Consider the following 17,078-nt stretch of genomic DNA (forward strand, 5'->3'; position numbering starts at 1 on the left):
GCGTAGCGCTTTCAAAATAAGAGGAATTCCCCAAACCGCGATCCTCCGTGTCACGAAGAAAACCAAAACGCCTGCAATTTATCGTGCAGGCAACACGGGCGTCCCTTGAACACGAATAGTTGCATCCTGGCGCCTTCAATTTTTTTCGTCAATTACAACGGGCTATGCTACGACTTACGGCATTTCATTGCAAGTGACTAAATATCATCGATGTCGCCAGTTTTCGATTAACCAAGGTGGTGTTACCAACCTGGGGTATTAGCCAGGATGCGTAACATCTTCTATACTACAAACATAGTCTAAGGAACCTTTTAAAAGTTCAGCGATTCTCCGTGCAAAAATCAAATTTGGATCCTAATTCGAGTAATTATTCGTGGAAAATGATTTTAGATTTTTTGTGAGAGGTACTATTTAAGGTGAAGACGCCATAGTGTCCAAATTGAATTGCTTGAATAAATGAGAAATCTAAATTTTGAAATATAACTTCCCATTTAACAAATAACGTGTTTTTTTTCATTGTCAATCTACACCCTTTAAACTTGACTATTTCACAGTCAATGAATGACTGAAACTGTACTTTTATCGATGACTCACTCCAAACCTATATTTTTATTCTTAAAGAAGAGAGGAAAAAGAAAAAAAAGAAGCCCTTCGTGGCTGTTTATGAACTGCTTTAGTAGGTACTACTTGTATTCAAAAGAACATCAAATAATAAAGTTAGATGATTCGTGTGAGAAGAAGCAATTACTCGTCTTCCATTGATATTCTTGTTGCAAAGAGTGAAAAAGTTAACCTTTGAAAATACACTTCATCCAGGATATTTTAAGGTTAAAGGGGGATAACAGGAATAAAGTCAAGGTATTAACAACAGCAATTTTTCCATGACGATAAAAATGTCACACTTCTATTAAAAAAAATGATAAAAAATATGCAATAATTTTTCTTGAAATATTTTACATGATTTCTTTTGCAGATAAGTTGGTGGATGATATTTCATAAATGATAATTGATAGGTTCACGGAAAAGATTCAAATCTTTTTGAATACGTGTAAAGTTCTGCCGAATCGTTCAGAATGGGTTAATAGTGAATCCGCAGTATTTTCACGAGAGGAAGTTCAATATTTCCGAAGCTATGCATACAAATTATTTTACACTGACAATGAGCCTTCTAAAATCTAAATATTATAATTTAAAAGACTTTGTCAGCTCTTAATTGCGATTCTCTTAATAAACAATTGAAAAAAAAACAAAAAACGGAGGAGTTTCTCAATTTGCGAATGAATTCCCGCAGACTAGTATACGGCAACAGCGCATGGGACCAAGGGACCAGCGAGAGGGCGCGGGGCGAAGTCGAAAGCGGGAGGGGGCGTGAGACGCGGAGGTGCACACATGCATTCACTTAGTTAGGTCTCCGTATAATTTATCTTAACTTGTTCGCAACTTTGCCGCCAAATAAAATCCCGGGAAAAATAATACGGTGTCCCTGGCTGCTGGAAGCGCGAGGAGCCCCTTCACTCTCTCCGCTCGGCTCCTCAGCATTCCGCCGATGCACTCCGCTCATTTTCACTGGCTCGGATGTTTTGATTTTCGTCAAATTTGTTTTCCGTTCGGGATTTTTCCGCCCCCCTCCCCGCCCCCCGCCAACCCCTCGCCTCCCCCGCCCCCGCGACAATGAGAAACGTGCGAGTTGGGTGCCGCAATAAATCAGCCCGCGGAATAATTGAACTCCCGCTAGCTCCAAGGCAGTCGCCCAGTTCAGGTGTGTTCTTTGCTCCACGCATCATGCGCTTTATGATAGTGGCTGAACCGGTAAATTATGTTCTCCTCACTTCCGCCCCTCCGTATTTTTCTCGCATCTAGAAAGACCGCGCAAATGATTATATCCTCGATTTTTTTTCAACAGATCAGAGAAGTATCTAGATGTACTCGATGTTTACCGCTTATCTGAGAGGTGCCACCCCTGAGCGAGTTAGGTTACGCCGTGATTTGTCACCGTCTAAAAGGGGCTTGTGGCGGGAAATATAAAATACGAGTTTATCCTGTTTGTATGATTCTGTGCTCCCATCTTACGATTTCAGAAGGAAGTATTTACTCGGTAGTTTTGCAGTAAATTATGCTAGACAGATTTTTATTATTTTTTTTTGTGGGTATCTAATATGATTGTCATCTCGACGTGTTAAAATGTGTCGAGAGGCTGGAATTGCTACTTGTTAATTCTTTCGTATTTCATATTTTTTTTCAAAACCAAGCAATTGCTGTGCAATAACTGAATTTAACGTATTAAATCTGAAAAGATCTGAAATGCTCTGTACCTTGATTGAAAGTTATGCATCTTCAAGGTGACAAAAAGCATCTTCAATCATAGGGTAATCTCACCAATTAATGAATACATAAACAAAAGAGGAAGTTAAAAAAGGTTCCTTAAGAAATTGAATGAATTGAACCAAAGGCAGATCTAGGGGGTAGGAACTCCAGTGCGCCCCCCTCCCCCCAATCTCCCCAGAATACCGTCAGGTCTTCTTCTAAAAATGTAAGGCATTTTATAAAACAACTTTGTGATGTTTCTGCCATATTTGAAATTGTATTTCAATGAACTGTTTCGGTAATAATACTAAAATTGCTCTTGGGACGTTCCGATTTTAAAATTTTTCCAGAGAAACGCTTTGGATGCTCTCTTTGGAACCCACTAAGAAAGAATTTCTAGTTTCGTCCAATAGTTTAATACTTTTAGAAATTTTCACTGTGTTATATTAGCCTCTTTTTTCGGTACAGCAAGGAAGTTACACACACACACATAAAAAAAACACTCAGCGTTGAAAGTATTTCTGAAGAATGCTAACATTGAGAGCAATATATATTTTTGAATACATATAAATACCTCTTAACGGATTTTGAAATATACATTCATTCACGACATTCCACATTACCTATCATATTTTCATTTGAAGTATAAGGGACTTATTGATAAGAACATTATTAATTCACAAGACTTTTGGAGATTCTTGAGCACTCTTTTCTAGAATATTCTACGTACATTTATATGTAAAACTACGCTGATTTTTACTATTTTTAATCACAAAAAGCAGATCCACAAGATATAGATTATTTTTTGCTTGAGTTTTTGAGCCAAAAATATTGGCAATTAGAATTACAAGCGCAGAGAAAGTACGGCTGAAACTTTCAGCTCAGCCGCGGCGGCCGAGCGCGCAACCGAATCCCTCATGTTCTGTCTCTCTCTCTCCCATTGCCGCAATGGGAATTACTTTCCGCCGTAGTTACGACTATATTTTTGGGAATTTTGGGAAGATTTTTTTACTGAGTGTTCCTCAAGTATGTCGCTATATCCCCTGGATCTCCAATCTTGAATAAGTACTACGGTTTTTATTATTTTGGCAAATATACACGGCTATTCTGAGCAGCGCGACGTGGTGGCCAAATCGCGAAGTTCCAAGCCTGGGTTCACCTTAAAGTTGTGATTCTCATCCTTCATCTGAAGTATCAGTGCTGCAGGCAAACCTAACTGCAAGGAAGAGTAGCGAATGCGTGTTTTTATAGAGTATCAATCACAGATCAAGCTCTGAAGGGGGAGAGCGTATGGAGGTTTTTAAAGTCCAAGGGGACAGGAACCCCTTCATTTCTCGCTGTTACATAAAGCAATGGGTACAGGAGAGCAAGGATCTCGGTGAATGAAGTGGCCATTAATTCCGGGGAGATCTTTAAATTTCAGGGCGGTGACTCGTCAAGCGTTTAACGACACTCCGATGAATACGAGGCTCCTGAGGAGGAGGTATAAATCATGCGGCCGGGTCTCACTCCTACGCCATTCCCGGCAGACGGATCACCTTAAGTTGGGAATTGGTTTCGGACCCGAAAAGTGGCGTTCAGTCGCTAGAGCTCCCCCGTGCTATAAAAACGCCGAGCAAGGATTGCCAGCAAGAATCCATTTCAATGATAGAGGACGCACAATACCATTTTTCCTGAAACTTTCAAACTAACTGTCCCCCGTCCTCAAAATATATGACATCATGCCGGGGCAAGTTTTTAAGATATTCTTTTCCTGGAAATAAGAAATGTATTTATTTCCGTCAGGTTTACATTTTTACGGCCTCTGCAGACTCAGCCCTATCGAGTTATCTTTTTATCAGCTACGTGACACAGTGGCTTTGTTGGTAATAATGCTGTCGTCATCGTTTCGCCCTTTGAGCTCCGTTTTCGGTGGCTGAAGTTTTGATTCTGCAAAGATCCGTGAAAAGAGGTTGATAGTGGTTAGGTGTTCTTCCTGCAGTGGTGCAGATATCATTTAGTCATTGATTAAAGTTTGCATGTGCATAAGAGTGCACTACAAAAGACAAAGTTCGTTTGGCACTAGGAAGTACAATTTTCTGGGTCCCTTTCAAATTGTTCCCTTGCAATTCAACATTGAAATTCAAAGAGCTTATATGGACTTAAGTTTTGAAACTAATAAGTGAAATTCTCAGATGTGACTGGTGGCGCTATCTCTTATCTTGAATTATCCTTAATCGAACCCTGGATTCACCTTAAGGTGCAAAAATCTGCGCTGAGGTTTCCCATTTCCTGAAAAATGGTACTTATATCATTCTCGCACGTTATATTGTTTTATATTGTTTTTATAAATCGTCACCTTCCGGCCGAAGTATCACAAACGCCAAGCGACGTTTCACATTTTTTGCTGCAATTTTATTGTCTTACAGATAAATTGTTCAACTAAGGAGTCAGACGATTTCACTGAATTTTCTCTGTGCTACCGATGAAATGCAGTGAAATTTTCAAACAGATTCAACCAAAAATTTCTCTGTAATTTAATAAACATTTTGAAACGTCGCATGGTGCTTGTGATACTTTGGCCGGAAGGTGACGATTGGTCGATTTTCTTCAATTATTAAACAATGCATAACTAAAATGCATCCGGAAACAAAACGCAAAGCGTAAACGATAGTTTAAAATCTGAACACAATGTATTTATTGGCTGATAATCTAAGATTATAAAAATAATTAACCTATTGCGCAGATTTTAATCACATTAAAAAATCTACGACTGGGTAATAAACACCCTTCGAACGGCGCAGCCTCCCCGATTTTGGGTTAATTTTTGTAAATATTTCAAGTTTAATCAAAGTTCCAGCCGGCGAGGTTTCTCAAGCGCGAAGGCATCTCGGGGCGCATTCCGTGGGCTTATTGACTCACCGAATTTATGACGAGTCGCATTTGATTAAAGCAACGAGACCAGAGTGCAACTGAGCATGGATCAGAGGGAGGGGGCTGGTCTTATGCTCCGCGGTGTTGTGCAGGAAAATACCTGTGCCAAACGGGCTAGCTAGCCGCTGGCTTGAAGGAGCGGAAACGGCACGGGGCCAACAACCGGACAGAATTGCCATGTTGCGGTGCATCGAAATCCGTATCACCAACTTCGAATCGAGTCTTGTATTGACATTGTGAATTCAAAGACACTAGCTTTTTAAATTCTCAGTCGAAACATGAGCAACTTTTACTGATGTATTTTGAACAATGATGCTATAACATTAATGACCAACAATTTTAATTCCTTTACTCGAGCAAGTGCAGAAAAATATAAAAACCATTTGGACTGAGTTAAGCAGAAAGGAACCAACCCACATTTTGGAAAAAATTGAGTTATGAGTGGTTTTGAGCTCAACCACTAGTCTACTATCTATCGCCAAAAATTCAAAGTTTTTGTTGGAGCAAATTTTGCAGAAATTGAACTTGAAGTTTATCTTTTACATTGAGTCGTATGCCGGAGCCAAACTTTAAACCTCTTTTTCTCGGTTCGATCCCGATGTGGCTTGGTTCCTTTCTGTTTAACTCCGTCCATTTAATGCAGCATTCATGTGATAGTTGTTCTTCATCTAAAAACATTTTTGGAATATAAGAAACAAAGCTTAAAGTTTCTTGAAATTGCATCGCATGGCCCCAAAGAAGGGGTAGAGAAAAATTAAATTAATTTATGTGTGTGTCTTTGTAAACGAGTATAATCTTGAAAAGAAATTTCTAGTGACTCCTCCCTAATGTATCGGAAAAAATTCAATGCGATACGTCGGCTCGATATCTTGAGGGAAAGAAAGGTGTAAATCCAACTTTCACGGAGGCCTTTCATGAGCATTTTCAGTTTTCAGGGTGTGTCAATCAGTGAGAGAGGCAAAGTTCCTCGCAGTTTCAATCTCCAGGAATACCAGAGTGGTTTCGTCATTTTTTCGAAACGATTTCTTTCATTTTCTCCGATTCCCTGTTTTAGCTTTTTGGTAGGTTTCAAAAACCCGGCAAGGTTGACCTAGTGGTCAGTGCGTTTGACGCTAGACCAGTAGGTACCAGGTTTGAATGCCGGTAGTGGCGAAAAATTTTCAAGGAGCGGACAAGTGGATCGCTGAAACAGATTCCATTCGGCTTCAATCCTTAAAATTTTGGAAGTCTGGAGCATGGATGTGAATTTACCAAATACGGTGTCTATTTTTCTGGTGACTGAGGTCAAAGTTACGCCAAAATAGAGCGAGCTTCAAGCTCTTTATAATTACAATAAAAAAGTTTCAACGAGACCGTTTGAGTCCAATTTAATGTATGTGTCTAGGATGTGTTAGTGAATGAAAGAGACCAAAGTCGTCTTCGCTGAAATCACTCAAGTAAGGCGTTGGGCATTTCTTGGTTACAGTGATTCAGAGTCTCCATTGCTAATTTACATTTAACAGAGGAAATTGTTAGGTGAATTTTCCGAAATTTTTGGTTTTTAGCATTGTAAAATCAATAAGAAAATTCAGTAAAAGTTTTAACGAATTCCATGCGTTTGCTCTAATTATAGTGGATGGAACGTCAACGGAGATCCTGAAACACCGCAACCAAGAAATGTTCTTTTTGCACCCAGCGCTTCAATGGAGTATCTGCAAGTCTCACATCTGGTAAATTTCGTTTCTGAGTGGAAACAACTGAATGAACTGAACACGAGAATACCCTTGGTTCATAAATTGAGCAATTATTGGATGAGATATGATAAAATTACCGAATTTCTGAAAATACATTAGTTTTAATAGGAAATCCCGCCAGATGACGTCAATAGGCGGTGCATTTTCTCACTTTTGAATCTATTTTAATACTATTTCCTACATCAGAAAACAATTATAAAAAATACTCCGAAATCACCTCTTCAATCTCTCTCAGATAAAGCTATTAAAAATTCACTGGAAAAAAAAACACATTGTATCTGGAGTCCAGACTCTTGAAAACATTGACAAGAAAAAATACTCTTGATTCAATCGGATTTTTGCTTGAATCAAAACTAAATCCGCTTAAATTAAGAGGCTTGGTTATTGATTTAAGCTAGATTCTGATTGAATCAAGAGTACTTTTTCTTGTCCATGTTTTTAAGAGTCTGGACTCTAGATCCAATCTGTTTCTTTTTCCAGTGTTGCGTGGAAATTCTCCATTTTCGGGCATGCCCGAGGTCTGGAGCGAAACTGACCCTCGAAAAAGGGCGGAGCAGAGCGGCAACACAACCGTTACAGGGATGATACGGTGCGGGTGAGGCGCTCGCGGTAGCTTTGTGCGTTTGAGGCGGGCGCGGCGGTGGCATTGCGGCCTGAGGCGCCTCGTGGCTGAAGGCGGGCCGCGTTCCTCGTCCGAGGTTCGGCTATTGCCGTTCCAACGGTCCATCAGATTTGATTTAGATTATAGCAACAGCTGCGCGCAACCACTGCACTTTACCTTTGTCTCGTCCCTCGTTGCCACTCGTGCAACGCCCTCGGCATCCGAAAGCTACCCGACTCCAGGAACCCCATCCTCCCGTGCTCACGAAAAACACTGTATGTACCTGCAGGGGTTGCCGAATTTCCCTCGGTAAAACATGAATTTTCCAGTAAACTTGTGAAAATTTGCCTTCCAATTTTTCAGATAATGGAGATGTTGCATGTGTGAGGGATTTGCAATTTGACCATTGATTCTAATGTAAAAGTTCGCGAAAAACACGATGGTGCATGCCACTGGTTTTCTCAGAAATCATCTCCCAAGCTCAAGAAAAGCTCTTAAAGTGAGGCCAAAATGGAGGGGATAGGGCACCCTACCCTGAGAGTCCACCTCTACATCAAAACAAACTCTCCATGCAAAGATAGGGAGCAAATACATTAGCAAGGTTGTCGTGTTATCAGTCTTGGAGTCCCCAAAGAAAGTGGCAACCCTGCTAATGTATTTGCTCCCTATCTTTGCATGGAGAGTTTGTTTTGATGCAGAGGTGGACTCTCAGGGTAGGGTGGGATATCTCCTCCATTTTGGCCTCACTTTAAGAGCTTTTTTTGAGCTTGGGAGATGATTTCTGAGAAAACCAGTGGCATGCACCATCGTGTTTTTCGCGAACTTTTACATAAGAATCAATGGTCAAATCGCAGATCCCTGACTCATGCAACATCTCCATTTTGTGCGCAGTTTCACTTGAAGTCCCTGAAAATTCCAAGGAAAGATATTCATAACGTTCCGCAAAAATAAACATCTAATCGAAGGAAATTTGGCAACTCTCGAGTGTTCATACGGCGTTCTTCCTTAGCACGAGAGATTCTCCACTCTCCAGTGCTTCGTCAACACCGGCAAGATTCCGCGGCACTTCTATAGCGCCCCGGCCACTTCCGTGAATGCAATAACCTCCGTTCTGAGAAACGGAAATGCTGTTCACACTATTCAGTGTTCCTCTTATTATAGGATGGCTAGCTCTAAAAATAGAATGATCATCAAAGAAACCAACAGAGCAAGGTTTTTCATCGAAAGTCCCAGTTTCCAAGTTTAATTGTCGCCGAATTCCTGACCTGAGTGTAACGAAGTAATGCGACGGTGAGATGATCTTTCGAGAAAGTTCCCGACCTGCCTCACTTCTATTGAAACTTGTTCGGAGAACTCATTCGCTCTACCGTGCACCGTTTACGTTTCGAGAATTGCGCTCGTTGTTTTTTCGAATCATTCGGGTCGTCCAGAGCATTCTTTAAAATTAGTATGGATGGTTCACTTATTCACAGCGGACAGCTAATCACTGTCCTGTTAATGATTCACTAAAAAAAAAGTTCTCCTTATGAACGAAGGTTCGGTGCACTGAAAAAAACTCCGGCCGTGGGAGCCGCAATGACGGGCTATATAGATATACCGTCCGTTCCGGGCTCAAAGGCCGAAAATTCCGGCTGCTGGAGGCGTAGCTTTGATTGCTCCGGGTTCAGAGGCCGAAGCTACGGCTCCAGCAGCCGGAATTTTCGGCCTTTGAGCCCGGAACGGACGGTATGTCTATATAGCCCATAATTGAGGCTTCCACGGCCGGAGTGTTTTTTTCAGTGTGATCCATATCATCCCAAGTAATACGGTTTATTAAATAAAATTTTCTTTCGTCAAACCGAACTTTCGGTTCGTACAACCGAATTCCAACGGTAAAGTGAACAAGTTCGATCATATGAACCGAATATCCGGTTACACGAACCGGAGGCTCATAACCGAATAGTTGCGATGATATGAAACACCGAACGTCCGGTTCATACGACCGAACTTGTTCTTCAGTGCTCTCCCCCCCCCCCTTCCTCCAGGTTTTTTTTTACTTTTTTTTCTTTAAGCGAGGAAAAGCTTTTTGCTCTGGCAACACTGTTTTCGAAGCTATGAGCGCAATGCAAGCAATATCTGCCTATGCATTGTAACAGGTTTCTGAAACACCTAGACGGTAACCCGAGACGAGTCTGCCAACTCAATTTTGTTTCCGACTTTCCCTCTCATTCATTTTACGCACCATGTGGGAAAAGCGCCTTCCTTGCATGCTTCAATCGACTAAATGGTCCAATCAAATTTAGCTGTTCAAAATCAGAGTAACTTTTAAAGAGGACATGTAGTTGGCCTCTTGATTTAGGAACCTGTTTTGGAATAAATATTGCTCCGTAAAAGTAGGAGAAACATCATAAAGAGTAGGACAGATCAAAGAAACAGAAAACTACCGATTGAGCCTAAGAGAGGAGAGAACGCACGGGTGCTACTATACCTCCTCCAAAGCTGTTCGAGTTGCATACGCGTTCAAATGAAGGCTTATCTACTTTCCAACCCTTTAGTTAAAAGCAACAATAGGTGTACATCGCTCCAGATTGCGAGGGTGTTGAATGCATCATAGAAAATAGCATGCTTAAAAGAAAAGAGGGCCATGCGTTAACTCAGTTAATTCACGGCAAAAGCATCGATTAATTCCCTGCCTTCAGCTGTGTTTGGGGAAAAACACGAGGAGACCTAATTTACTCAATGTGGACACCGAATACTGCCCTTATCTGCGATAAAACTTCAAAACTGATATGGGGTCTTTGAAAAATGTATTAAAAGTCAAATTTGCAAGGCGGAGAAACCATTTTTAAATTTTTAAACACTTAAAATTTTGGGCTAAAAAAGCCCGTATTGCCGCCATTCGATGGATAAAAATGTTTTGGGGTTATTTCCTCCTGATCGTGTCCATTTTTTTTCCTGACTTGCAACGTATTAACATTGTTAATCGATAAACACTTAATTATATAATAGTAGTCGCTTATTTTCAAAATTTCTTTTTCTTGTAAAATCTTCAAACATATATTTTAGACTAAAATGTTAATAAAACATTATTCTTTAACCACACTTTAGTTGTTTACGTTTCCCTTTATCTTTCTCTGTAATTTAATAGTATAGGGTATACTTAAAATGTCCAACGGTTTTCTTTTTTCGAGTCTCCTGATATTTTGACTCCCATTATTCAGCAGGTATATATCCTTAGTATTGGGATTTATTTCCAGTCATTTGTCATTATTGGTAGCGAGCTTTACAATGGTGTCTAATAGTCGAAGTCATCAGCCAAGATGCAACTGAATTTCGCGTGACGCGAAAAATTGAGCTATGATGGTTTCGCAACCATCGACCACTGCTCTTCTATCTATAGCCTAAAATTGAAAGTTTTTGTTGGAACAAATTTTGCAGAAATTGAACTTGAAAGTTTCATCTTTTGACATTGACTGTGACTTCATGCAGGTGCTAAACTTTAAGCCTCTGTTTCTCGGTTCGATCCCGATGTGGCTTGGTTCCTTTCTGTGTTAACTCCGTACATATGCATTAGCCTGCAGATTTCTTATTTGATTGTTGCAGATCGCTTGGCTGCGAGTGGATACGCAAACAATACTGACGATCCATTTACACGTGATCACGAAGAACAAGCGAGTAGAGGTGAAGCACGCCAACGACGGAGATCGTGACGGGACGTGGTTCCTACACATCCGCGATGTGAAGGAGTCCGACCGCGGCTGGTATATGTGTCAGATCAACACCGACCCAATGAAGAGTCAGACTGGTTACCTTCAAGTAGTTGGTAAGTTTTAAATCCTAAATGCTAGAGTCTCTGTATAGCGGAGTATAGACAATGTGAAACTCCGAAATCCTCGGCCTCACGATGCCTCGCGATAAGTTTAGGCCTAAAATGCAGCCATCTCTGAAGTTTCAGATTGAGCATCTGAACACTATTAGATACATTGTTCCGAACTTCGTATCATAAGCACTCATGACTTCAGTTCTTGCATCTGAAGTTACTCATTTTTGTCGAAGAACGCTCATTTATGTACTTTCTTAGCCATCTTCGTTAGGATTGGAATCCACAGACTGGCAGTGAAATTTAGTGCGTCAGAAGTTGGTTAGAAGGTGGCTGCTTTTCTGGGCCCTAAGCTCTCCATGAAGCGATCTGTCCATACTCTCGCTACTGCAGGTACCTACTCACGAGTGTCTTGCTCCGTTTGTCAAAAAAATCGTTTAAATTTGATAACATTCAGCGAAACACACGAAAAAAATGGATTGCTGATTTAACAGTTAAATTGTCAACACACATGAATTGCATTTTGCAAAAAGGAACTACTAGCATTGCAATGTTGCTAAGATTGTGCAACTTCTTTTGTCTTGGAGGAAAAACCCGATTATCCACTAATAGTTTCTATTTTATACTCGCTAAAAACTGTGAATTTTAGACAAAAATTACCATCTAAATTTCATAGTTTTTCACGATTTCCGCAATTTTATTGCAAAAGACGAAGTTGCACAATCTTAGTATCATTGCAAAGCCAGTGGTTCCTGTTTGCAAAATGCAATCCACATGTTCAACATGTTTCCAATGAATCAGTGAGAACGAAAACACACCAACTCGGCACCTTGAAAATGCTCTCTTTTCACCAAGGACAGACAATTTTCATGAAGGTCATTGAAGTTACCGTATCTGTGCCAACTTGGACATTCAAAGTTTTTCTTAAATACTTGCTTTTAGGCACCAAAAATTCTTTTTTTACACTAACATTTTTCACCTAATATGCAGTCCCATACAATATTAAATATCAGTCATATTCTTTTACCTACTCAAATCATGCTATATTAATGATCATTTTCCAAAGAGAATTAATGAACATTATTTCTTTAGTCTTAATATGTGGAAAAGATTCCGTTTCCATTCAGTGTTAGATATGATGGAGAAAAATTTCTCCGTGGAATGAACCAATTCCGTTCGACGGAAACTACCTGCACCGTGCAACGAGTCAGAGAGAAGTAATTTTTTCCCCCGATCGACGCGTGTGATATTTTTGACGTCTCCAAGAGGACATATTGTTCACGATGTAACATTGCCAAACTTATACTTTTTACCTTTTTAATTCATAATTTTAAATTTTGTAAGAAAAATGAGAAAGTAGTGGTTAGTTTTAAATTCGTACTTTGTAACGAAATAAAAAATTATGGGAACCCTATCAGAAGTGCAGAGATAACCTAAATTTCTTAAAGTGTCATACACTTGTTTGCGTTACTTGATGACGACGTTATACCCTGCAGTAAGAAAAAGTAATCAAAGTCTTGTGTTAATATAGAAAGTAAAACGTAACACAAGCAGTTGGTTTATTTTAGCGTTAGTTTTTCCTGTGTCAAATCGACCAAATATTTGTGTTGAAAATCTGCGACGTCCTTGAAAATTAGTCGCCAGTCTCCTGGATCCAACGAGGATCACGTTGTCGGAAAATTCATTGCGCTAGCAAGTCACGACCTCTGATTAATAGGATAAGTACATAAAGTTCGGCAGTACACTTTCTTCATGATCCGATGATTTAGAGTAGCCCACGGTTTGGGTCGATTTAACACAAAATTGTGTTGAGCAACTTTCCTTAGGTTGATCTGATACACAAAAAAGTAACACAGAGTGACATCAAACACGGAAATTTTTAACTGCGTAATGTTAACTCCCGAAGTCACAAGCTACTCTCGAAGTTAGGGCCGTGATGGTGGTGGAAAGCACGATTACTGGCGAGTCCGTTTCGTATTCAGTCAATTTTCGATGCATAGTTAGGGCTGAAATCATGAGCAGGGTTGCCGTAACTGCCAGTTATTTACCTCCTTGACACTGGAGGCCCCCTTGTATAGTGGTGCTGATCCCCCATTCTTCGAATTCATTGATGCATTTTCTAGACTTCTAGTCAGCAAGTCGTGCAGTCTCAGTTGTCTGTGGACCTATTTTGCTCTCCCAATTTCAGCTCGTAAATTGGGCATTTAGCTCATATTGCCACAAGCCAAAAGGAATCATTCTTTAAAAAAATGAAAAATGAATACATTTTGTGGAAAATGTCATTGTTTTCCGCAGATTGAAAGAAAAGCTCGGCATAGGACATTAAATTAAAGTAAGGGGCTTGGAGGAAAAGGCGCGTAAGTGCGCTTTTTGCCATCTGAAGAAATCTCTTGTTTAAATTTTCATAAATATTTAGAGCTTCAGGCGGGAAGGAAGTTTAAACTCGCTTTTTGATACTTTAAAGTTGGATTTGAGTCGTGAATTTTTCGCAGAATAAACACTCAAACTAATTTCTGTTGAGCTGATGAATATCTCATCTTTTTTTCAGAAACTGCAGTTATGCGCCATCCGCCATATCCTCTAAGCCCATTAAACGTAGTTGGTAAATATTTTCTTTCAAAGAATGAATGCGAATTGCTTCCAATCAGTTTTAACGAGCAGACTCTTTTATGTCCCCTGAAATGTTCCTGATCGAAAGTTATACATGCTCGGTTCCTATGGACACAATCCGGCCAAATTGAGCAGAATAGAAGCTAGCTATACAATCCAGAACGTAATGAATTAATAGATTGGCTCATAGCTCAGCTTAAGAACGGATATTTACTCTTCAAATCCCCGAATTTTCCCCACCTTGTTTTCCAAAGACTCCTCATATACTCCAGCTATACGTTTGCTCAGAGTTGGTTTCAGAGTATTTAAGCTACATTTGGTTTAAATCTATGATGACCATAATTTTGGGGATGAAGAATTATTTTGCCTTTCTAATACTGAAACTCTTGGATTTAAAATTTTTGTCTAAATTTTTGCCTCATTCCAAAGAAAAGAGCCATCTCTCAGGTCACTGAATTCCAGTAAAATGAGGAAAACAGATGTCTAGTTGTAGCAACATCTGCTGACACGTATACGTTGAAAAAAAAATCGCGGTAATATTCAGCTCTCAAAAACCTTGGCAGATGGAATCCACATTTCATTCTGGCTTCTAAAATTTGGAAAAACTACACGGAGAAAAAAGCTTTGTGCATGGGACCCGAAGTTGAGGTCATGTGGATCTCTGAAGTTTTTTGATCACGCATCCGAAAACTTGAGGTCGTGCTGCTGAAGTTCGGGTCAGACATCGAGGCACCTCGGTGCGTGCTGCCAGCTCGAAACGCGCACTGACGCCTACAAACCTAAGCGGATACTTCAAGCATTGCACAATGCGTGCGCCCTTTAGGTTTGTAGGCGTCAGTGCGCGTTTCGCGTTAGCAGCACGCACCGGAGTATTTCAGATGTCCGACCCGAACTTCGGCAGCTGGACCTCAAGTTTTTAGATACATGATCCGAAAAGTTCAGAGATCCATATGACCTCAACTTCGGGTCCCACGCACGACGTTTTTTTCTCCGTGTAATGGAAATTCGGTACACACTGGGAAACAAGGTCTCTTGGATCGTCAGTCTCTTAAAAAACTTGACTTGAAAAAATACTCTTGATTATTCAATCGGAATTTTGCTCCAATTGAGAGCTTAGCTCTTAATTTAAACAGATTTTCTTTCAAAATAAGCGAAGATCCGATTGAATCAAGAATATTTTTCCTTGTCTATTTTTCTAAAAAAAAATCTTTTGGATCCAAGAGGCTTCTTTTAAGGTGCAGTTTACCGAATAATTGGATTGCATTTTGCAAAAAGGAACCACTATGCAATGCACATTGCACATTGCAATGTTGCTAAGATTGTGAAACTTCTTTTGTCTTGGAGGAAAAACCCGATTATCCCTTAATAGTTTCTATTTTACTCGCTAAAAACTGAAAATTTAAGACAAAAATTACCATCTAAATTTCATAGTTTTTCACAATTTCCGCAATTTTATTGCAAAGGATTAATTTTATTGCAATGCTAGTGGTTCCCTTCTTGCAAAATGCAGTCCAATTGGAAGTTACACCGTGTTTCGGCAGCCAGAATCGAGAATATCGACTATAGCTACCAGTTCGGGTACATAAGACGGGAGATCTGACAACGAACCATGGCGGAGGAGCACGGGGGCGGGGGAGTTCTTTGATGAGCCTGTCACCTTTGTCATAGTTGTGATCACGTAGCTGTTGTCATGATAGTGAGCTTCTGCCGTGTGCTCGGTTGCAGTGCCGCCGGACATCTTGGACTACCCGACGAGCACTGACATGTCCGTCAACGAGGGGAGCAACGTCACCATGACCTGCGCCGCTTCCGGGTCGCCGCCCCCGCACATCACCTGGCGACGCGAGACCGGCGACTCCATCCCTCTCGCCAACGGCCAAGAAGGTAAGCTATTCTATCCGTAGAGCACATAGAGTCGTAATGTGGTTGGAAGAGCTGGCACTACTTTTAAGCATTTTCCAGGTCCCGAATTCGATGACTCCTGTGCGGCGCCACACTGAAAAAAAATTCTCGGCGTTTTTACCAAGGTCCGTTGGTACCTTTACCATCTCACTTTTTTTACCAATTATTGGTAATTTTACCAAGACAGACTGGTAAGCTTACCTAAAAACCGGTATTTTTACTGTTTTTTCCAGGTAAGAATACCACTTTTATTTGTAATCAATTCCCGGTAACTTTGCCATTTTATCTCGGTAATTCTACCACAGTAGATAAAAAATATTGGCGTTTTTACCAAGGTCCAGTAAAATTATTAGAGAAAGTTCAATAATTTTACCGAGATTTCTCAGTAAAATTACCAATTTCATAAATGGTAATTTTACCAAGAAATAACTGGGATTAAATAGAACCCTGAGTTCTTGGTAATTTTACCCTTTTCTTAGTAAATACACCGAGATTTTTTTTTCAGTGCGGGTCAATTTTTCGATACATAATCGATCGTTTACGATACACGGGGACTCGGCCATTCGATGTCAACAAAGAAGATAGGAATCAACAGCAGGATAAGAACAAAGGGTCTTCAAGTATGATTTTTCATGCATGCGTATGATTCTTCCGCAATATAACCTTGCCAGTGGTTGGTACTCTAGACAGAGTGAATTTACGTTTTTTATTAGATTTGATTCGATGTAATCTATTCTTGTTCGAGACATCCCTACGAAACAGTTTATTTTCATACCTCAATCTGTTATAATATACGGATATTCATTTAAGTTTTTCTGGAAAGTCTAACATGAACCCTTCTTAGAAGTTATCTCTTACAACCCTTGAGCAATGTAAGCGTTCAACTTTCTAACAATCGGACTTGATGACTCGAAGTCCCCGAGGTTTTCTGATTCACTTCAAAAGCAACCTTCCGATGGCAGAGTTTACTTGTCTGTACTGTCAGATTCTCCCAGGGACGGGTACAGAAACATGACTTTTAAACAGTTTTCAGTTATATTTTATTTTCACTTAGCGAGGAAAAACCAGTAAAAGATTTATTTTTCAAATACCAGCATAAGCCAAAGAAATTTCATCTATCAACGGTGTTTTTTCGACATTTTACGGTGTTCTTTTTACCACTTATTGATTAATTTTTGGTTGGCAATAACATAGATTTCTCCTTCCTTTTTGAAGA

General features: G+C 40.1%; 1 protein-coding gene across 1 annotated transcript in view; it reads left to right on the plus strand.

Annotated features, from left to right (window-relative positions):
• Positions 1-17,078, plus strand: part of LOC109037510 (neurotrimin) — a 136,201-nt gene that overhangs the window by 91,046 nt on the left and 28,077 nt on the right. Inside the window, exons 3-4 of the mRNA XM_019052222.2 lie at positions 11,134-11,353; positions 15,686-15,844. Of these exons, the coding sequence (XP_018907767.2) occupies positions 11,134-11,353; positions 15,686-15,844 (379 nt within the window). The remainder of the gene's footprint in view (positions 1-11,133; positions 11,354-15,685; positions 15,845-17,078) is intronic.

The sequence above is a fragment of the Bemisia tabaci genome, chromosome 5 (assembly GCF_918797505.1).
Source record: "Bemisia tabaci chromosome 5, PGI_BMITA_v3".
NCBI lineage: Eukaryota > Metazoa > Arthropoda > Insecta > Hemiptera > Aleyrodidae > Bemisia > Bemisia tabaci.